This window comes from Micromys minutus, assembly GCF_963924665.1.
Source record: "Micromys minutus genome assembly, chromosome: 23".
NCBI lineage: Eukaryota > Metazoa > Chordata > Mammalia > Rodentia > Muridae > Micromys > Micromys minutus.
Genome location: NC_137958.1, coordinates 50075548 through 50099539, shown reverse-complemented (window position 1 = coordinate 50099539; position 23992 = coordinate 50075548). Strand labels below are relative to the sequence as shown.

Genomic DNA, 23992 nt, shown 5'->3' with positions numbered 1-23992 from the left:
TTCCAATGCCTATTTTCATTGTATTTTATTTCAAACCATGACACAGATTTTTTAAAAAAATAACAACTGTCCCCGAACATATCTTTTGCTAAAGAGTCCCCAGAAAGAGAAGAAAAGCCATGAGATAAAAGAATGCAGAACAAAATATAGGAAATCTACAGGTATTCAATTAGCACTCTGACCCCAGAACAAGGAGCTGTTGAATAGCTTCTATGGAAAGAATGCTGCAACCCTACACCGAGCCAAGAAAGCCCAGTGATAAACAAGGACCAGGGCTGCTAGAGGTGTGCCTCTGCTCTTCTATGCATGAGCCCAGTAATAATTCCCATACAACCCACACCAACTATCCTAGAGTTATGGCCATGGAGGCGCATTCTGACATTCTGCCACATAAAAACTGATCCTTGGATGAACTTTAGGCTCCAAGACAAATAAGTCCACTCTTCTTGCTGCTCACCTTTTCCAAGGTAGATCATGCCATACTCTCGTCCCTGGGGAGTCTTGTTTTCTATCGTGAAACAGACTTCCTTCCCAATCAGCTTCTTTCGAAGGAACTCTCTAGCAGGAAATGCCCAGGGCTGAAAGACAAAACAGAACAAGTGTTACAAAAAAACTGCCTTCTCCAGACTCTAGCCAGCAAAGCAACTTCATGTCTTCAATAAAAACATTTATACACCTACCTCAATCTCCAAAAGCCAAAGGTATGGAAAAAAAAAAAGAAAAAGCCACAACCAACCACATACTTAGGGCCTCCTAAAAAGGGTGGCAGTTGGATTAGCTAGAACAGGCACTAAACCAGGCCTCAGTGATTCCAGACAGCCACAGTAACACTCTCCACACTCTTACTCAGTTATAGCTGACTTTTATACAATATCTGCCAACGTTTTTATAGCACTTAGCACATGCCCACCAGTGCTCTGACTACTTTCCATAGATCGTTCCAGTCCCTGAAATGGGAGGCCCTCCTGGAACCACCTAGCAGCAGATCATAAATAACTACTACTGCATCTGCTTGTCTCCTTCCAGTTTATAAGGCACTTACTTTTCCTAATGCCAGTTCAAGGCAGAACTGGCACGGTGACAAATTTTTAGTGCTGGTACTATTTGGGAGGGAATCTCTGCTCCAGTGGGAGCCTTATTTATGTCATTTCCACCACCATTTCAAGGACAGCAATAAAGTTTAGAGAGCAGTACCCAAAATGTTTCCTCTTCTACTTCTACTCTGGTCTGAAACCTGGAATTTGGCCAGTGACATGGCTTAGTAAGTAAAAGCTCTTGCTGTACAAACTTGACATCCTGAATCTAATCCCCAACCACATCTTGCAAAGAGAGGACAAGATGCCTGAAAGCGGTCCTCTGGCCTCTAGATGCATACTTTTAAAATACACACACACCACCACCACCCCAGAGAAGGGGGTGGAAATACTAATATAAAGATCCTAGAAACTTGGGAAGACAACAGTGACAGCTCCTGCTAAGGAGCACCTCATGAAGCCATGATGGTTTTTCCTGCTCACTCAATCAGGAAAGACACAAGTGGGGGCACACATCCCATAAGAGAAAACAGAGCCTCCACCTGAACAAAGATAATGGATAGTCTTATCCAACTCACCTTGGGATTCATGTCTGTCCAATAACCCCTAAGCCATATGTAGCTGATGACGGCTATAAATGCTGCCCAATGTAAAAAAAGAGTAAACCCAGTTGAGACTCAGATTTTTTTCATGTGTATGTGACCTTTTCCTGATTGCATGGTTCTCAAGTGTTTACTTTGTAGATGACACTGACTGTGTCACAATGTCTATACATTTAACTATATATGCCTGTAGTGTGAAAAGGAGAGTTTTCCTCTTCACCTGACAGTCAGGGCCTCACTCAAGTGTACCAACTTCCCTTTGGTCAGAAATGGGAAGGGATGGGCTCAAGGGGCACAACAGCATCTCACAAATTCCAGTCTTCATGGGCTGCCTGTTGTCATCCCTCCAAGTCACAATGCAGGATACACATAATAAAATGCAGTCTGTCAGTTAGTCGACTGAAAAAAGGCGGCTCAAATAACCTTTTCTATCCAAGAAGCTTATTTCATGGAGTCATTCAATAAATTTAATGAAAATTTGAAAAATGCACATAACTTCCTAGAAATGAGAAGCCAATGAGAGTTGCAAGTCATGAAAAGTGCTGTTATTTAATCCCAGTGGTAAGTAGCTCTCAGAAGAACTTGGCTCAGACAAGAAACCCAAACCAACCTCCTAAGAATCTACCCAGCTCTCCTCAAAAGGTCAACAAGCAAAGACACAGAGTTCACCATATCACTATATCCTATTCTTATCACCGCACTTCCAAAAGATGAGAAGACACCACCCCCCAAAGTGGAGTCTGATATAATTCCAATTATAAACTGCACAACAGAAAATGGATCTGAACCAACAATACTGAGCCTCCTGAATTTTTACAACAGTAGTCAAATTTCCTTAAAATGTACACAACTACAGCTGTGTTTACAACATACTACTAAGCAACACATTAATATTCAAACCCTGGTAATACAGTACCTTCTTAATACCCAAGAGCTCAGCAAGTGCTCCAAAGGGAAGCATACTTATCACAGGGAGCAACATTCATGAAGGAACAGCTCATGAGGAAATCTATCTCTAGCCCCTGTGAGAAATCCTCCAGTTTCTATCCACCATAAAGAAGCTCTCTAAAAGCTTTTAAGGCTTGCTCAAGGAGCATGCACTCTTATCCTTGTTTTACAGCTGATCTGTCACTAGCTAGTCAGGCAAAAGAAAATTACACTGGAGACCTTGAAATGAAATATGCCTGGTCCTACAGGGGGGAAAAAACACAAGCAACTACAATTTTCTTTTCCAAAATCAGGCCTTCTAGAAGTTTTGTTCTATTCAAAACTGGGCAACTAGTTACCAAATAAGCTACTAGCAACAACAAAGAGAAGAGAAAATTCAAGAGCTACATAGGCTAGAGTCTGTCACTCCTTACAAAGAAAAGAGAGCACTCTGGGAAAGTAAGGCCGGTGTCCATCCACACATGATAGCCAGGGAGATGGTCTGTCCCAATACAGCTGCTGGAAACATAAGAGGCAAATAAAAGGAAACTTGCTCCAAGCATTGCTCAAATGTTACAACAGTCTAGTAGGAAGAACAGTCATAACACATTTCAGAATTCCATGTAAGAAACAAGTGCCCTTACGTAGTTGAGATTTGAATAACCTCTTCTCTTTAGGGTACCCAATAGCAGATAAGGGACTGTAGGATGGTGTCATAATGCAGCAAGGCAAGCCCAGCTTATCACTGAGTGGGAAGGAAAGGTAGGCAGAGAAAAGTCAAAGAAGGGGGAAGAGGAGGAGGAGGAGGAAGAGTGAGAAAAGATGGAATCCGGAGAGGGAGATCTAGATACAGGTGGTTTTAATTGACGATAGGTAGATGTGAATATTTTTAAGGGTTTCTATAGGTCAATTTTTCTTATCTTTGTCAACTGGTTGTAAGCTTATTGTGTGGATGTATTGTAGATTGAGAATTTAACATATATATCTGATTAATAAATTATTGATTAATAAGTGACTATTGAGTCATGATTTTACTGGGCTGTGGGAAATGTGAGAAAAGTTCCCGGCTGGGAAAGAGGAGGTGGCTGTCAGACCTCATGGTAGAGAAGCAGCTGGGGTGAGTGATTCCAGCTCAGTGGCCCTAGGCTCTGCATGGATGCATATGGAGTAAGAATGCACTGAAAGTGATAACTAACAGTCCATTTTTTACTTGCACCACAACAGGGAACAGCCTGATTTCACTTAGATCCAAACAGAGTCATGATGTCTAAAATCATAAAATAAATTTTTTAAATTCTAGTCTTTAGGTCAGACTCCTAAAACTACTGAGACAAGATTCAACCAAGAACAATGTTACTGGGCAGCTAAAGAGTTTGGTACCATGGTACGAACTCCTTCTCTCTCCCCCTCTTCTCATCATCCCACTGCAACACCTGGATACCTGTTCCCCCATCACTCCCAACCAACTGAACCCTCAAAAGCCACAGTCAAAATCAGATTGGGACATTCATCTCTGAGTTTCTCCTGAAACCAGCACAGAACTTCACATACAGCAGGCTCAATTACTCTATGGGAAATAAATACATAACTGCAGTGTCAGTCTTCCTGCAGTAGTAGCTAGGCAACACTGGGGATTAGCTTAGCACAGGGCAGTAACAGGTGGGGACAAATAGGGGTCCTGCTTTCATTTCCAAAGGACTTATGAGAAAGCTGACTAGTGCTGAAAGAAGATACAAGGAAGGAAGAAAAAAAATAATCATATAAATGATATTTGGAGTCATGACACAAAACCAAATGAATAACAACATTCTTCATTCTTCTTGAATCTTCTAGATTCTTCTGTCTTAAGGAAAAAAAGTAGATAATGTTCTCATAGGAAAGCTTGGGAAGCTGGTGCCTCAATGAGCAATTCACCAACCTCCAAAAGAGCCACTCGGTTTCTTCTCTCATCTATTCAAGTGTATATATATTCACTATATACCAGCTTGTTGACCAGACATAAGGACAGAGATGAGAGAAAAGATTCCCCTTTGAAGAATTCACAATCCAGTAGAGAAAAACAAACAACTCTGAAACTGAGTGCTGCATCACCACTGGGCCCCATGACCACAGAGGTGCTCCAAGCCCTGTGATAGATGATTCAATTCCAAACAGTATGCCCTAATCACATATACATATAGGAGCAACACTAAATCAACTCGGGTTATATTTGTAAGTGCTGTGTGCATGCATGTGTGCATCAATAATAATTAAAAAATAAGAGACCATAAATTTGAGGAGTTGAGAGAGGTGGGGTGAAAACAAGAAGTTGAGAGTATTCATATATAAAATCCTCAAAAGATAATAAAGTAGTAAAAATAAGTTTGTTTCTTTAATTAGGAAAAGAATGGAAATCCCATCACAGTGGACTTGTGGTCTAGGTTCAGGCATGCAGTTTATAAGAAGAAGCACTAACGTGTCTGAGAATAACAATGAACAAGAGTATGTAAATAATGTTCCAAAAAAATATAGGGATGTGATGGCATCTGCCTTTAATACCAGTACTCCAGCAGAGGCAGTGAGGCCAACCGAGTCTACTTAAGGAGTTCTGAGCCAGCTACACTTACAGAGTGGGACCCTGTCCAGAGGGAGAATAGGGATCTGAGACTTCTAGAGGAAGTATGAGAGAAAAGGAGAAGCCAGCATACTGTCTCAATGTCCCCAGCATAGCAGAAGAGTAGCCGATTTCATCACACAGAGAATGTAAGAGGTAATAGATGGAGCTTGATGACACCAATCTGCTCTAGAGAAGATAAAGCACTAGACTGTAGACTTATATACAAGAAGTGCCAGGCACCTCACATAATATCATTCCTGCCATGTGAGTCTACTCAGTGTCTACTGCCTGCTACACAGGACACAGCGACAACAGCTCAAAGTAGCCTTATGCTTCTCTGAGCAGCCCCAAATGCTCATCCGCAGAAAAGGAAATCAAAACACAACCTTCTTTCTTAGAGGCTACACTGCTTCTTTCTCTGTGGGGAAGAGCTTAATGACCTCTAAGAGGCAGCTCGTTTCCTCTCAGGAGCAACAAGTTGTTCCACATCACACAGCCAAAAGGAAGAGAAATGCTTCAAATAGTTTGCCCATCTGATGAGCACTCAATGTTTAAAGAATGCTGAAATAGGTTTAATCTTCAGTACTTGATCTAACACAGTAGTGATTACCAAACATTTGTTAAGTACTTTGTAAAGTCTAAGCATTTCATGTTTCCTTATTTAATCCTCATTGAGCAACCCAGAGGTAGATATAGACACTACATTAGTCTTAACACTTGTAGTTAGTGATGGAGGACCAATGAGAAAGAACTGATTTTAATGTATTTAGTCATTATCTCTAGAATCCAGCCAACTACTGCTGATAGAATAATTATGGGTGATTTTTCTCCATCTTCATTAGCTATAATGTTGTTTCACTATTGCCTTATTTAAAAAAAATACTATTAAAGATGAAAAGAACTAAATGCTTTCCTTAAATAAAGCTGATAAGCTCTTGCTTTTTCTTCATAATTTCCTTGAAAGGGAAAAAACAGCAACCAGCCAATTAATTTAATCTACCCAAAGATACCAAGCTGGAGCAGAGGACTAATAATTAGGAGTCCAGAAATCCTGTTTCTGACCAGTGAGGTGCGGCTAAAAAAGAACCAAGCACAAACATTTTCAAGTATAGAAACCAAGGAGCCTAAGCCACAGCAACTGGGGTGGACAGAGGCAGTCAAAACTCAAATGGTGTGAGAAGCCACACAATGAGTATTAAAAACCGGGGTGTAGGAGATGGAGAGGAGGTGATGAGAGAGCATCTCAGAGCATAACACAAGGACAAGCTACAAGCTGCCCAGAAACTGATGGAGCTAAACTGTTTAGAGCTAAGGAGATGGCTTAGCTGCTAAAGGTGCTTATCACTAAGCCTGACTCATAAAGCCACATGGTAGAAGAGAACTGACTCCCATAGAATGTCCTTTTAACTTCATACATGAACCAATGCATAACGCATGCACACACACACACATACACACACATGCAAATACATTTATTAAAAATAATGTTAAAAATTCATTTTTAGAGTTGGGTTGGGTTGTGTTTATCTACCACACATAAAACCCTGGGCTCAACCACAATACCATATAAACCAGGCTTGATAGCAACATTCCTATTATTCCAAAACTCAGGAGGCAGAGGCAAAAGGATCAGAAATTGAAAGCAATCCCATCCCCTGCTATACAAATATGAAGCTTGGGCTACCTGAGAACTTAGCACCAAAAAAGATAGGGAGTGGGGAATGGAGAGGAGGGAACTAGATAGTGCTCGGTAGCAGAGTGTTTGCTTGGCACATGTGGGACCCTGCATTCAAGTCCCAGTACTACCCAAAAAGAACAACAAAACAATTCCAACTCCTATTTACATAAAACTTTAGTTTCCTAAATTCAGATAGCTTTGGGGATACAGAAATCTGTAACAGAAGGTTAGCACTAGCATTGGCAGAAGGCTATCGTTAATGAAAATGTTACACTGATATGACTCCAAAGCTATTCTCCAAGAGTGAGTAAAGGCTACCCAAAAGGACTAGAGATAGCCTTAAGATCATGATTGCAATTAACTAGTACTGTACAATGATTATTTTCAAGAGTTGATTCAAAAAGTTGACTCTTGAGAGTAGCAAATCATAAGATGGAGAGTCAACTGTGAACTAAGCTTCTGGACATGTCTATGAGGGACTGTCTTGATTAGATTATCTGAGGTGGGAAGACTGCCCCACTGTAGAAGGCACCATTTCCTGGGCCAAGATGCTACGGTGAACAGGAACAGGTAGTGAACTGAATCCAAGCATCCATCACATGCTGCCTCCTGGTTATTCTGATGAGATCAGATGCTTTAAAGTTCTTCCTGCCTTGACTTCCTCACCATGGTGGACTGTAACCTTGAGTTCTGAATTGAGTAAACTCTTCTTTTGAGTTATTCAAAGAAAGCTGAAAAGAAACTCAGACAGGCAGTGTATGTATAATGACAGATGGAAGCTACCCAAGATAGATCCAGTCTATGACAAAGTACTCACCATGAATAGAAAAGAAAAAGAAAAAGAACATATCAAAATTTCTTCATCAAAGATGAGCAGGCTGTCAGCTAGGTCCATGACCATAAAAAGCCCTAGATAATCACCTACCTCATCAGGGGTATCTTTCCCATCTGGTTGTGTGGCAGCTGCCCGACGGGCGAGATTTCCAGCTCGAATATTGCTGAGATTGATCTGCCTCTCAGGAGGAGGACCGCCCCGAGGCTGCCCTCGAACAATGATGGCACACCCAGAGAGGACCTACACAGGTAATTAAAAAAGAGAGAGAGAAAGAATTAATGACCTGAAAATAGTATCTCTAGAATGTAACTCATATGCTAATGAATCTACAATAGTACTTTGTACTTCAGAGGCCCTCAGATATCTGTGAAATAATGAAGTGGTCAGAATTAACTGACTTTTATAAGAGAAATACCTACATAGAGCCTTGGGCCAGATTCAAAAATGATAAAATATAAGTAGGAATTAAATAAATAGAAAAGACATAAAATAAAAGACACATGAGACCCTGACCTAAATCACTCTACATCGCCACATCAGAATACCCAAGCAAAAAATTATCTTTTCAATCCTGTTTACAAGATATGCTCTTCATTTTTATCATTTTCTTCTTTTAGACTTTACTTTTTATTCAAGTGTCTTTATTTCTGTATGTAAATATGTGCATGTATGTGTATGCATATATGTGCAATGGTACCTACAGAGGGCATGAAAGCATCAATGAATCTGCTAGAGCTGAAATTCCAAGCAATTATAAGCCACTAGAAATTGATCTTGGGTCCTCTGCAAGAACAGGAAGCACTCTTAACTACTGAACCATCTCTCCAACCCTCACTGTATAAAGGCCAGATGTCAACATCAAGTTTCTTCCTCTATCACTTTCCACTTCATTTTCTGAAGCAGGATCTCTTACCAAACCTGGGAGTTTGATTGATTGATTCTTTTGGATTCCCTAACCAACAAACTGCAAGAATGAATCTGCCTGTCTCCGCCTCCCCAGCTCTGGCTCATTTACGTGATACTAGGGATCCAACCCAGGCCCTCATGCTTATACAGCAAGCCACCTCTCCATATCTTAGAGTACACACTGTATTCTTTATTACTAAGTATATTCATTGAAGACATGGTCACCACTCTATCCGAGGCTGATTCACTGTGGCAGGCACTCCTTGACTTGGTTACAGCTTTCTTCTACATGGTCTCCCGAGCATTTGCCAATGGCACTAAAGGAGAGGCAGGAAAACACTGTGTTCAGGACACTGTAGAAGAATGAAACCTCTCAGATAAGAAAGACTAGTGTCCCTCCTATTTATAGGATCTGAACTCATTCAAGAGAAACTATACCCTTCTTTGTAGTTAGTTCTCTACAACTCATTTTCCAAGAATTGATAACTCCCTCTACCTGCCTTGTCAACAGTTCTTCCTCAGTAAAAATATTCTAAAAAACTTCTCTTATTACAGGTTTTCTACCTGATAAAACCAAAGGGGATATGCTTAAAATATCTACATAAAACACAGAAAAGACCAGGGAAGGTCCTATAAAGCAGACTGTTCTTTCAAACGGCATCAAGCTATTATTCATAATAAACATTGGCGTTAAGTTTTTCAAAGTTAATTCATTGGTTGATTGATTGATTGATTCACTTTTCATCAATACTGACCCTGTTCTAGACAAGCTGCATATTTTAGGGGAATAAAAGAGACAAAGGTTCTGCTCCTAGGGAGCTAATGCTCAAGTGAGGAAACAAACAGTAAACAACATATGCAAGGAAAACATAGCATTTAAATTTCAGAAGAATAAAGACTGAAGAAATTGTCATGGGTAATTGAACTACCAAAGTTCCACTGACTGCTTCATGTTACAAACTTTCATGAATACAGTAATTATCCCTAATTGCTAATTTATAGGGCATAGAAAACAAGTCATATGGTTACCACTTTATCCAATTAGAATAATAAAATGACATATTCTAGAAGAACAATCTCAGGACTACCTGCTACAGCAGGAAGATTGTGAAGCCAGCTGTCATAATGAGTCAGTCTAATTGAGGTTATGGATTTGATTTCTCAGCTCTGCTTATACAGGTTGCAGAGAAAAGTGGTGGGATTCAAAGGATCTGGCTTCAAGGCACAAATCAGACAGCCACAGAAGCTGAATCAAAGCACTGAAAAGAAAAATGGGGATTCAAACTGTTCAAACTCACTTAGAAGTTTACTGGAAAATTTACCTACAGTGAAAGACTGTATAGAGAGCCACTAAAATGTTGCCCAGCAACAGAGTATGACATTCAATCTTCACTAGACCCTGATGATTTGGTACACTTAACTCTTGAACAAACCACTTCCAGTACAAGACAGAAAACTACATGCAAAAGTACACTCTCACCAGTTATCTCAAAATGTGATTGTACAGAAGTCTCTGAAGTATAAATACTGATCAGTATTTTCCAAATTCAAAAGCAAAATCATCTTGGCCCAAGAAAGGCATCTTACTGGCTCTGTGGAGAGGACCAGCTTAATTGGGATTTCTGCCTCTTAAGATTTAAAAGCCATGTGATAAGGGCAAAAATGACAACAGAAAGACCAATATAAAGAATAAGAACAAGCAACTGAGGATAAATAAAACAGGGCCTACATCACATGCACACATTCAACCAATGGATTTTGAACAAAGATGCACAGATAATTCAATGCAGAAAGAGTATAACTTTCAATAAAAGGTGCATCTATCTAAACAGCCACGCTCAGAAGGAACTAGTCTGATCCCTACCTCAGACTATAAACAAAATTAATTCAAAAAGCATCACAGACATGAAAACAGAAGTCAAACTTAGAATAAAACATGCAGGTAAATCTATATAACCTTCCATTAAATGATCATTTCTTAGGACACCAAAAGCACAAAGGCAGGCAGGCAGGCAGAACTTAAGTCACAACTGGAAGCACTGTTCCAAAAACAATGACCTAAACTTTCTCTTACTAAGAGCATGCTCACTCTCCAGCCAGCCATCAACACACACAGGATCTCAGCTTATAAATCTCAGGATCACTGAAGAGAAAACAGAAAAGAGCATGTAGTTCTTTTATTTTACATTTAAAGACTCTGAAGACAGACAGCTATAGTAACTGCAGCCAAAAAAAAACACAGGAAAAAAAGAGTGCCCAGCAGAGTCAGTGTCACACCACAGACCAAATCATTAGAGACATCATGCCCCCATGAACAGGCTGCTCCAAATCAAAGCAACATTGACTAAATACATACACCACCACTATCCATAAAATAAAATTTTGTAAAGGCCAGTATCAAATCTAGCCTTCTGACTTTGATCTATAATCAAAAGAAAAAGTTTATCTGTTCTTATCCCAGCCCAATCTGCAATATTACTGATATTTGCTATTAATTATGGAGTGACTGGTAATAAGAATAACAACACACAAGCACCTAAACCTGTTAGGAAACTCAGGAAATGGCAAGGGATCATAAATTACTCTTCTCTATCATACTGTTTTATAGGTGAGGAAAACACGGCATAGTAAGATGACGGCATCCCAGCAGACTTTTTAATAAACCCCTAATGCTGCATATGAGAGAACCATGAGCCAACACTGTTGACTCGTGAAAATAATTACTAGTAATGCCCCTGCACAATGAAGCTTCCCCAGCAAAAGGAGCTAACACAGGGCTGTCTACAGAACCTGCTCTCCAGAGTCAAGTCTGCCACTGGGCTCTACTTACTGCCACAGATTAAGATCCACAAAAAGACAGAGGAACTCAGGAAGAAAAGTGTGTGCAGACACATATTTTGTCAAAAATCCATTCCAATTGTCAACAAAAAAAAAAATCTCAGAATAGTCATGTGACCTCCCAAAGGAAGAAGGGAAGTAGATGAAGCCCAGTCACATGGTTACATCTACAAAACACTCTGGCTCAAAAGGTTCAGGGAACATTGTGGAAGAGGGGTAGAAAGACTGAAAAGCAAGAGGATCAGGGAGTTTCTGTGAAGGCTGTGTCTCCTAGTAACATCAGAAGCTATACCCATCAACATGACTGCCCCTTGGCAAGTTAAGCAAGGGGAAGACCAACAAACATGACAGCTGCACAAAGAAAAGCTCAAAAAGCTTCAGCCTTACAACCAACTGGGTAAAGCTGGGAGCAGAAGAGGTGGTCCTGCCTAGGGAAGAACACATCAAGTGGTCGTCAGGGCCAGTCATTCCTGAAAATATGAACATAAGGAACATAATAAAGATGTAGCAAGTTATATTCAGAAATATATATGTATGCACAAGTACATGTATACATGCAATAACACTTGATGAAAAAAGAGGCCATGAGTTTGAAAGAGAGCAAGGCAGAGTACATATAGAAGGATTTGGAAGAACAAAAGGGGGAAATGTTGGAATTAAAATAGTCTCAAAAATAAACAAAAGAAGTAAATGAACTCTAGTAGCTTTCTTTGTGAGTTCTTTTTCCCATCCCTCACCCTCAAGTTTCACACTCTTTATCAATAAATAGAAAAATGATAGAAGGGAGAGAAACAGTGATCCCTGAATCCAATCTTTCCTTTTGTTTATTCTTTGAACACTGACTACTAGCAAACCACAACCTATCCCCCTGAATGATCAATAACTACCCACCCCACCTCTTGGGGTGCTAGCATTTATATACCCTCTGAAAAGTTCCCAGAATTCCAAGCACCACACAATCACAGATGCTATCTATAGCTGACAAAAACCACACCTCTGCTACAGCATGTAGCAAATCAGCTGCTGCAGGACATGGAAGCAGCCCTGTATCCCCACACCTGGAATTAAAACAAAACATATTCTTATTTCTGTGTTTTTTAAAGAAACCAAAATTCTATAAAACTGTCACTGCAAACTCTAGATCTTAAGGATACCACTACAGATAGAATTTCCCATTCTATCAAATGACTGGGGTCAGGTCCTCAGCTTAATTAAAGGTACAGAAAAGTATTACAGTGATCAGAACTCCTCAACCCTCTGACCATGAAGAAATAAGAATTTCCTTAAGTGTTAGAGAAATAAAGTACAAACAAAGCTAAGAGCATCATACCAAAGTGTGCAGTAAAGATTAAAAATAGAATTCTACTTTCCTGAACAATGACAATATAAAGTTGGCAGTGTATGCCCACAGGATCCACAGATACTAAACCCTAATTCTGAGCACTCACAACTCTTACATTTAATATCCTGAAAGGAAAAAAAGAGATCAAACACAAACTATCTGGAAAAATTAAACATCCTCTGGTGAAGGAACATGTTCATTTTGGAGGGAAAAAAAAATGAATGTTTGGTTGGTTGGTTTTATTTTGTTCCGTTGTTTTTTTGTTTGTTTGTTTGTTTGTTTTTAACAGTAAATAAAGCACAGAACAGAGAGAAAAAAATAACCCAGTTGAAACCTCCCAAAAACTTTATAAATAATGTTGGAAATATTTCAAAGGAAAGAAAAGCCTAGAAGTAAAGCTTTCTTTCTACCCAAAGAAATGGAGATACCAGTTTTCTGCCAGGGTTCTGGGCAGTTTTAAGGGTGACCACTGCCAAACCACCAATATTACCAATGGGTTAAAAAATAAAAACAAAAACCTCATTGATGGATGGGATGGCATAGCTCAGATTTAGTATGGACAAGATTCTGCACCAAGAAATAAGGCAAACAAAACAAGTATGAGAGAGAGGGGGATAGGAGAGAAGAGGGAGGGAGGGAAGGAGGGGTAAGAGAGGGGAAGGGAAGAGGGAGGTAGAAGGAGGGAGAAGGAGAGAGAGAGAGAGAGAGAGAGAGGAGAGAGAGAGAGAGAGAGAGAGAGAGAGAGAGAGAGAGAGAGAGAGAGGTACACGCTCGCTCGTGTTGTCACTGGCTGGCAGGGCCTTACCCAGCAATGGCTAACAGGTCACTGGTAGCAAATGTTGAGAGTAATCAATTGGTCTCATGGGGAACTGAGCAAACAAAGGCAGGATAACAAAAGTCAAAAGTCAGGTCTCTCACTGGTAGAGAAGGAAGTTACAGAGCTGGGATGAGAAACAAAAGTAAGGCACTGTCTGAGAAAACATACAGATAAATATTAACGTACAGAAGATATGCAAGTCACACATGCATTTCCTACTTCCATCCTCTAAGAGGGCATGGTGACCTGATGTCCAGATGCAGCCTTTTAAAACTTTCTGCTAAAAACAGCAAGAGCTCCTTGAGAAACTGATGGTTCTAGGTTTGGGTCTGGAAAAGGTCAATTTTGGCCAGGAACATTTGGCTATGTTAGAAAACTTTAAAAAGTGTTCAAAGGACAATGCTGACATATTTTATCAAAATGATAAAGTAGCCTGCTTAAGAATATTATCATGAACCAAAATTGGGACAACTTGAAAATCAAAATAGTAAGAACTAGAGAGATGGCTCAGCAGTTTAGAACACTGGTTGTTCTTCCAAAGTACCTGGAGTTCAATTCCCCAGCACCCACATGGCAGCTCACAACTGTCTTGAATTCCAATTCTGGAAAATCTAACACCTTCACACACATACATGCGGGCAAAAAAAACCAATGTACAAGATGGATGGATGGATGGATGGATGGATGGATGGATGGATGGATGGATGGATGATGGATAGCAGATAGAAAATTAATCTTTAAAAAGACAAAATCAAAATAATAGAAGTAGACTGTAATCCACTGAACAAATGAATGAACAATTGTGAAAGAGAGTTCAAGAGTGACAACTGATAAGTGTAGGATTGATGGTAAAATTAGAAAATTATTACTTGGGAATAATCACAGCAGTAACAGACTCAAGCAAGAATCATAAATGTGGAATTGTCAAGATACCACGGGGACAAGGGTGTCCCTAGCCAGACACTGTCTCTGGATTCTGTATTCATGGCCTATAATTAGAAAACATTTCAAAGCATAACAGCTAGCAAATAGCTAATCAACCACCCCGTCTAGTGTGGGAATCTGGCTACTGGCTCTGTGGCTCAGATGAGCCCAGCTCACCCAGTATCCAGATGCTGGGGAATTCTAAAATACATATAAACCCCTTCATATGAGAGCTACAGATTTACTTTTAATCATGGCTCTAAAGGGTGATCCCACATATATATTCGTTTTGACTGTCCTGTTCTTGATGTATGTAAGTAGTGAGGCCGTAGATTTCTTGGTTCCCAAACACCTTAGCCAACTGTGATGGTGAGCCCCAGCCCTGGAAACACCAGCAATCTGCGTGGCTTTCTACAACCTTCTCCTACACAGGAGAAAGAAGAACTTGGCCAAGATACATTGTAGACATATATGAAATTACCAAATAGAAGATATTCTTAAGCAAATTTTGAAAAAAGGTGCTAAATACACAAACATTCCAAAATTGGCACACATCCTTAGAACTACACCTCACGGGTAGTTGTGTAACACCTGACCCCTTACCCACTACTCTTGCTCTCTAGACATACATCTTCCTTCCAGTCATGGGGTACATGCTGCTCCATGTCCCATCTCTTTACCTGTGATCCACTCACTGCTTCAAGTTCTCCCAAATGAAATAAAAAATGTTTTTAAGCCAGAGAATTCAAACCTTCCCTGACTACAGTGCTCAATATTATGGCCCCAGGGAAAAAAAGACCTGAGTTCTAGGAAGATCCCCTTTTCTCCATAAGCCAGTCATCTACTGTGTGTTCTTTTAAATACATAAAATACAAAAGAATGAGGCTGCATATTCTGAATATCAGACCCACTATTAGTATAACAAGTTTCAAGAAAAACTCATCAAATTTAGAATTATAGTAATTAAGAGCTATTTGTAAAAAACAAAAAAGCTCTCTAGATTTTTGGTTTAAGTGAAGATTTGTGATCTTGGTACAGATTAGCAAGAACAAGGCATGTGGTGGTTTGAATGACAAATGTCACAGTCTCAGGCATTTGAATGTTTGGTCCCAGTTGGTGGTGCTGTTTGGATAGTTTCAGGAAGGGTAGCCTTGCTGGATTAAGTGTGTCACTAGAGTAGGCTTTGACAGTTTAAAGACGGGATACTCCTGTTTCCTGTTTGTGAGTGCCAGTCAAGATATGAGCTCCCCAGCTTGCTACTCCTGCTGCCATGCCTACAGCTTCCAGGCCATAATAGACATTGTCCCTCTGGAACTAGAAACTTAAAACTCTTGTATAAATTTCACTGATCATGGATCTTATCACAGCAATAAAAAAGTAACTAATACAAGGGCTGAGCCAGATACAGTAGTGACACCTGTAAACAAACATCACTTGGGGTACTAGGGCAGATGAGCTCTTATCTAAAGATTTGAAGAAATGAAGAGAGAAATTTGCTGTTAATTTACTATAAAACTGTATTTTCTTTTTTCCTAATGTTTTCTATTCCTGTCCCCACACCTTGGATGCTGTCTGCAGTCTGTGATATCTAAAGGAAAGGACCAAGGAAGCACAGTATTTTCATTAAATTAGACCAGCATATACATGACAGCTCACAACCACCCCTAATTCCAGTCCCTAGGAATTGGATGCTCTCTTCTTGCCTCTAAGGGCACGTATGTGCTGCACAAACATTCATGTAGGCAAAACATCCATACAAACAAAAAAAATAAATAAAATAAACAGTGGAGGAACAAGAAGAATCTTTATTACAAACAAGTTAAAGATTAGAAGCACTAATCAATTTGGTTCTACCACTGCAGTGACTACGACTACAAAATGAAGGGAAGGAAAACTGGCTTTGCTGAACCCCATCACCTTTTAACAGATGCTAAGAATAAATGACTAAATAAATGATGCTTAGAAAGCCTCTGCAGGCAATTAAAGACCAGTGTGATATCTCCACACTAATCAAAAATACAGATCCTCATGCTGTACGACATTAATAATGAAGTTTGAGGCTAATTCCCACCCTAACTCTCCGGCCTGGTAATTCTCCACCAAACAGAGCTGAAATTTTGTTTTCTCAGAGATGCTACTCAAGTCAGAAGTCTGAAGCTCTACATTCCTCACTCATGGACCTCGAGACAATATGGAATCAGTCTGTAACTGCATTAGTCTTCTTCTGGGCTGCCAGTTCTGTGAGTGCAAAGAACCATGTCAACCTGTTCACCATGGTAGGCTCAGAGCACAGAGCAAGACCAAATAAAATAAGCTTTTTTATTGTTAATATTATATTCTGTACTGGATTCCTGAAAGTAAGAAAAACTATTAAGACATGATTGTACTTAAACAATTCACAACTTTATAGGATATTTGAAGAAGCCAAAAAACCCTAAGATCCCCTTTACCCAGACCTCTCCCTCGGCCTCCAACAACTTTGCTGGGCACTGCTACGTTCTCCCCCAGGAAGTCCATGTTATTTTTGGCACTGCTCTCTCCAGCTGCTTCCCTCGGTGCTCTTATCAGATGCCCAATTTCCATTGTTAGCGCTTTCAAGAATGTCTTAGCTAACTCATTTCTAACCACTAAATTGATTTTTTTACTGTGAGCTGTCAAGTCTACTCTATTTTCAACAGAAACCACTCAAATCTATATCCCTGACCACTTTGGAGACTCACCTAATTAACTGTTCAATATTCAATTGTCTTCCTTCTTTCTTCAGTCACTTCCCATATCCCAAAAGAGATACTTGGTATCTGAGCAAAGCTATCATCTCTACTCTATATTCCCCATGATTTCTGTATTTGTTCTTGATTAATAGACAAGAATCTCTCAGATCTACATCCCAAAGCCTATATCCAAATACTATGGCAATAAAAGTGTATCTAAATGCTAACTGACAGCAAAAAGGAGTAATAGTGTTTTCTTTTAACTTTGCAACTAACTGAGAAACATAAGTGAATGGGAACAGAACACAATGGATAGAGGATACTCGGAGGAACAAGCAAGCTTAGGCTACCTCCAATGAAGCTGGATCAGTCAAATAAACACATAAACTCAAATCCCAACCCCACCTTTCCACCTTAGATTTAAACGCAAAATTTAGCCTAATGCTCATAATGAAACACAATACAAACCCTTTAGTTTTTGTTTTTTTTTTTTTTTTTTTGGGTAAGATTTATTCTTAATTTATGAATATGAGTGTTTTGCCTGTATGTATGTCTGTGTACCATATGCTTGTTTGATGCCCTTAGAGGTCAGATTGAATCACAGATCCCCTGGCACTGGAGTTTTAGACACTTGTGAGTACTTGAAATAGGACCCATTAGAAAAACCACTAGAGTCTTAAACCACTGAGCAATCTTTCTAGCCCCCCTGAGGTTACTTAGAATAGAGCCTTATCATTGTCTCAGGATATGGCCAGATCCCATGAAAGACAAATAAATAAAGACTGAAACTTTATTTATTTCAACCACCCACCAACCTAAGGAAATGGTGCTAATGATTAAAGTCTACAAATGAATGAAGTGGCTGAAAAAATAGCTCAGTTAGTAAGCCCTAGGCTTGATCAGCAAGTGTGGCTGTATACACTTGGGAGCATGAGAAGTCCAAAGTTATCATTGGCCTGACTGGGCGACATGAGATTCTATCTTTAAAATGTTACTAGAAGCCAGGTGGTGATAGTGGGGTGGTGACAGCACACACCTTTAATCCCAGAATTTGGGAGGCAGAGACAGGAGATCTCTTGAGTTTGAAGTCAGCCTGGTCTACAGAGTGACTTCCAGGACAATCAGGGCTACAAAGAGAAACCATGTCTCAAAAAAAAATTCAAAACTGTTAGTAGACTGTCTTCTGTGCAAGCATGAGGACCACAGTTCAGATCCCAACCCCAGTGTAAAAAGCCAGTTGTGGACAGATGATAGATAGCCCAATGGTCAGGAGCACTTGTTGCTCTTCCATTATACCTGTATTAAATTCCAGCATCCACATGGCAGCTCACAACCATCTATAATTTTAGTCTTAAGAAATTGGATGTTCTCTTCTCACTTCTGATGGCATTAGGCATGAATGTGGCACACAAAATACATGTAGGAAAGACATACATACACATAAAATAATTAAAAATAAACGAAAAATAAAATACCAGGAATAACACCTCTGTAAACCTAGATTCCAGGGCTCTCTAGACAACCATTCTAGCAGAAACAACAAGTTCAGTGAGAGATTCTGTCTCCAAATACAAGATGTCAAACAACAGAGGAAGATACTAGATAGTGACCTCAGACACCCACTACAGCATGTACACACATACGGTACATACTGGGGACAAAATCTGAGACAAGGTTTTGCTATGCTTCCCAAGTCTGTGCTTCAACTCCTGGGCTTTAAGTAATCCCCCAACCTCAGCCTCCTACCAGATCCATGTGTTCCAAAAGTTCTTGAATAAGGTCTGATGAGCTTCCAGGCTGCTGACACAGAGGGGTGCTGAGGGTGGCATGTCCTGAGAGAGCATGGAAACTCTACACATCCCACCTGCTTACACTGTCATATCCACATTCTCACTTGGATGTGTCCACTCTAAGTGTTTCTATAGGTTCCATGAGTTGGCTTAGCAAATCACTAACAGGGAAGAGAACATTAGTTTGTTGCTGGTTAGGAGTACAGGTTACAACCTAGAACTTTGGGTTGGTACCTAAGGAGTCTCTTGTGAAAATGACCACTGTGACACCTGATGCTATCTCCAGGTATACACATAAGAAATGAATTAAGATATTCTTTGTTGTTTTCTGTGAGGGAAAAAAAAAAAAAAAAAACTTGCTGTGTGGGAAATAACCCACACATCTGTCACAAGAAGGTTTTGTGGTGAGTCTAAGAACAGAAAGGAAAGGAGAAAAGTGTTTTAGGGCTTTTTCCCTTTCCAGAATACTTTCTAGAATAAACAAACTAGGCCTATATTGTGCATCTTAATAATGGATCACGTTTTTGCTTACATAAATTTCAAATGAATGTCCAAGATGTTTCAGAACTAATTCCTTGCTGGTACATGTATATCGCAAAAGCTGAAGATTTATTTCTCATGCAATTATGTACTATCACAAGTACAGGAAGCAGTTCTCCAAAGATTATGGTCATCTTTGCAAAGCCACAAAAAAATTACTCCTGTTGGACAAAGAAACTTGGACTTTAGGGCAAATCAATGGGGGGAGGAAAGGTAGAAAAACCGGGAATGCCATTCCAGGACTCCTCAGCTAATTGAGTCCCTATATCCAACCCACATTCTTTAACTCACCCTCCTCCCCACAAATTCCAGGGGCCACATCCAAGTCAGCAGCAATTCCCAATCCAGGGCAGGAGAGGGAAAAGCTACTGTGTAATTAGCCAGGTATTTCTAAATTTCTCAGTCATGGCAAATGCCTCGAGCAAAATGTACTGTACAGAACAACCAACCCTCAGAGTCTTGATAGAGGACCTGTATACCACATACAGCCAAATGAACAGACCAGAGACACTGCAATATGATAGAGAAGTGAAAGTTCATGCATTTACTGTTCTTGTTCGTTTCTGTAAAGTTGTGTGTGCTAAAGGACATTGGATTACTGAACACATTATTCAATGAATCATCTCAAAAACACCAAACGCTTATTTTTGCTTTATGTGCAGGGTTCATAATACAATAAAGGAAAAAATACATCAACTTGTATGTTATCTACAAAAGCTTAACCTTGAGGTTATTTATTTGAAAACATTCCCTATTTGAAATGCTGTTTGTCAACTTTAGATCTCAAAATAATATACAAATCACAAACCTACCACAGACCTGTCAGTCTTTTAGTGATTAGAATTAGCACATCATTCCAGAATTCTTCTTAATCTCAAGTCCAAGGCAGTGTCAGAAAGAAATAAAAGTACAAATCCCTTGCCATTTAACACTGTTCCTGGCTTCTCCCACAGACATGCTGCTACTCAACTTTTTAAAAGAATTCAATTAAAATTTGTATTCCATTACCCATAGCTAGAGTGCCTATAATATTAATACAAAGGCAGAACAGCCTGAACCTGTGCTGAACCTGTACCCTAGAGAGAGAGATCATGGGAGGTCTAGAGAGATTCTAAAGCTCTCACTGGAGATGAGTTTAACAAGGTAACTTAGCTTTTAAGTAATAGAAGCAGCCTCCTGGCCTCTGGGTTGTAAAAAGGCCTCACCTGCCAAGAGCAATAATCCAAGTAATTACTTCTTGCAGAATAACAGATCCCAGTGGGACCCTAGGACCCAGGTTCTAGTCTCTACCTTGCAATATACATAGAGAAATAGCATACACTATTTTTCTCATTAAGGCCTAGGACAATCCCCTAATGGGTAAATATATAAATTTTACTTGGCACAATGATTATGCCTTGGGTGGCTGCCCAAATAACAATGTTCCTAGTATTAAGGTTTTAAGACAATGAACCTCCTGGGACAGAATTCATGAGGTTAAACATTTGGCTGACATCACAGGAGTGTATTTCAGGGACTGGAAGCAAAAGCTTTGAAGCCTCTTCCTCTTTTCTTTTTCTAATAACAAAGTTCCAGCCACCCTTAGTCTTTAGAGAAATACCTCAGCCTTGCATATGAGTCCAGATTGTTCTTCTCTTAGTACTCCCACTGCGCTTCACAAGTTTATCTGCCCTTTATCTTTTGTCCTTTACCTCTGTCAAGACATCTGTCCCTTACACCAAATTCTCTGGAAAGACATTTTAAAATCAATGAAAACCAAGATGTGACTTTTCCCAACACATTTTACTTCTAAGAAAATCATGGACATCTAAATTCACAAGTTCCTTTTTCCACTACAAACCAACTTACTTCTTGCCACAAGCAAAGCCTTGACCAGAATCCCACAATAGACTCTCAGCCACACAACCCTCCTTCTACCGAGCCATCCCTTGTTCTTGCTGCTCTTTGGGAGCTACACCACCACTCACTCTACTACACTCAGTCTCACTGAGCTGACTGCTGCTGCCATTCCCTCTCATCACTCACATCAGGCCAACAGGCCACTTCCAATAACCATGCCCTGACAATGAAGCCTGGCAGTCCTGGGTAGACTGAGATGGAAATTGCAGTGTCTTTTAAGTAGTTCTGAAACCAGGTACCATACCATTCTGATGTGCTCAAAATAAATTTCTGATGATTGAATATATTTCTCTTCCCTTGAAGTTGGCAACAAAACCCGGCAACCCTCAAATACATATGAATTACTTAGCTCCCCCTTAAAACAAAGGAAATATTAAATGTCTTAGAGTATAGTGGAAACTGTGTTCTGAAATATTCCAATTTCACTTCTGGCAACTTGTTTTTCTTGGGAATAAGGAGTATATACAAAACATCCCAAAAGAGAAAATCTTTATCTGCTGTAGCCTAGCCTGTTCACCCACCTGTGCCAATGGCTCCTAGCATCTATATATACACTACAACTACACATTTCCATACTCAATATGCTTTGTCTTTCCTAAAAGCAGTTCAATGGATGGCATGTATAAAGTCAGTTCACACATCTGCCAGTTACCCTAGAATTTTAAAGGGTCACAGACCAGTAATGGCTATGCTCCAAAACTGAAGAATAAGTCGGTCATGGATGCATACTCCTATAACCACAGCACTTGAAGACTGGGCTACAGGGCAAGATACTATCTCAAAATAAAAAAAATATATACAAAAATTACCAGATAACATGATCCTATACTTAAAAGATCCTAAAGGCTCCACCAGAAGCACTTAAATTTAACAAACACTTCCAGAAAGTAGCTGAATTATAAAACCAACATACAAAAATCAGTAGCTTTTTAATTCGGAGCAGGAGTCATTTTGGGTATTTCCTCTTTATATATCTGTTTTGAGACAGGATCTCATGGATCTCAGACTAGCCTTAAATTCAAATTGTATTTCTGGTCCTCCTAGCTCCACTTCTTAAATGCTAGCTAGCATTACAGGAGTATAGTATCACACCCAATTTATGTGGGACTGAAGTTCAATCTACAACTTCCCACATGCTAAATGAACTACAAACTCAGCTTTTCTCCCAATAACAAACTTAATGAAAAAGAAATGGGATCCCCACACCTCATTCACAATAGCTTCCAAAAAAGTAGAAAAGAGAAGAGAACATAACCCTACATAGTTGAGATGGAGGTGTTTCTCACAGCTTGGCATCACAAGACCACCTTCACCAATGCCTAGGAGTCAAGCACCATGTCCAGAGATGATCTTCAAGGGCCACCTGATGAGCAGGTGCTCTACACAGACAACTAGGCTCCTCAATGACAGAAAAGGCTGGGTAAGAATGGCTTCAGAGGACAATATTGCCACAGGCTCCAGCCATAGTGGGGATGATCTGAGAAAATATAACCTTTGAGTTTTTGGACACTGAGCATGCACGAGCCACTTGAACTTCCAGATGTGATGAAGCCTTAGGATTCTGAAGTTAGGGCAAATGAACTGATTATGCAGTGAAGATCCAGGACTAGCTCTAGAGGCCATTCTCCCTACTAAAGGATATCTGAGTATCTTCCTGGTTGCTGCCTCATCCTCTGTGCTCTCCTCAATTCCAGGCATCCCCTCCCTGGGAAAGATCCTGCTTTCCATACTTCTGCAGACTCTTGCTTACTAGGCCCAGTCTGCCCATCATAAGACTTTGGCCATCTGCAGAGACAAGACATTCCTACTAACTAGCCACAAAGAGAGGAAATGACTGGAAATCCTAGACCAGCCTGTCAAGCAAGTCACAATATACCCAACTCACTACCCCACACTCACAGATACATATACTCACAGCCCATACTCACACATAGGGGGCATTTGTCTGGCTCCAAGTCTTCCCAGCTGAAGGCCAGAGGTCAAAAACAAAGTAGGCAGGAGCCAGTATCTTTGCTGGATTTGTGAAGCCTACATGAGCACCCCTACTCACAAATCTCATATTATGATCAAAGTCAAAGATAGCTCCTCTACCATTTACAAGTCTTGCCACACCTATAGTAAGTCCACAAATGCAGAAGGGGACAAAAAGTACTAAGTGATAAATTAACCAAGGTAGTAAAGAGCTTCATAGTATAAACCTTAAAAGAAATTGGAGAAACATAAATCATATTCCTGAACTGGCAGATTATTAAAATAGTTCTATTCACTGAAAGAAACCTACAGATTTAAATCAGTCACTACTAAAATACAACTACACTCTTCAAAGAATTAGAAAAGGCAATCCTAAAAGTCACATGACACACAAAGACCTTGTCTTAGTGTTTTACTGCTGCAGACACCATGACCAAGGCAACTCTTAATAAAGACAACATCTAATTGAGGCTAGCTTACAGGTGGGAGCAGGGCAGCAGGAGGAGCTGAGAGTTCAACATCTCTGTTCCAAAGGCAAACAGAAGACTGGCATCCTCAGGCAACTAGAAGGAAGTTCTTAAA

At 39.9% G+C, this 23992-nt stretch overlaps 1 protein-coding gene across 1 annotated transcript in view; it reads right to left on the bottom strand.

The window, feature by feature from the left end:
* Window positions 1-23992, bottom strand: part of SND1 (staphylococcal nuclease and tudor domain containing 1) — a 385665-nt gene that overhangs the window by 349764 nt on the left and 11909 nt on the right. The window contains exons 2-3 of the mRNA XM_080936109.1: window positions 7763-7912; window positions 458-578 (exon numbers count right to left, since the gene is read on the bottom strand). Coding sequence (XP_080792235.1) covers window positions 458-578; window positions 7763-7912 — 271 coding nt within the window. The remainder of the gene's footprint in view (window positions 1-457; window positions 579-7762; window positions 7913-23992) is intronic.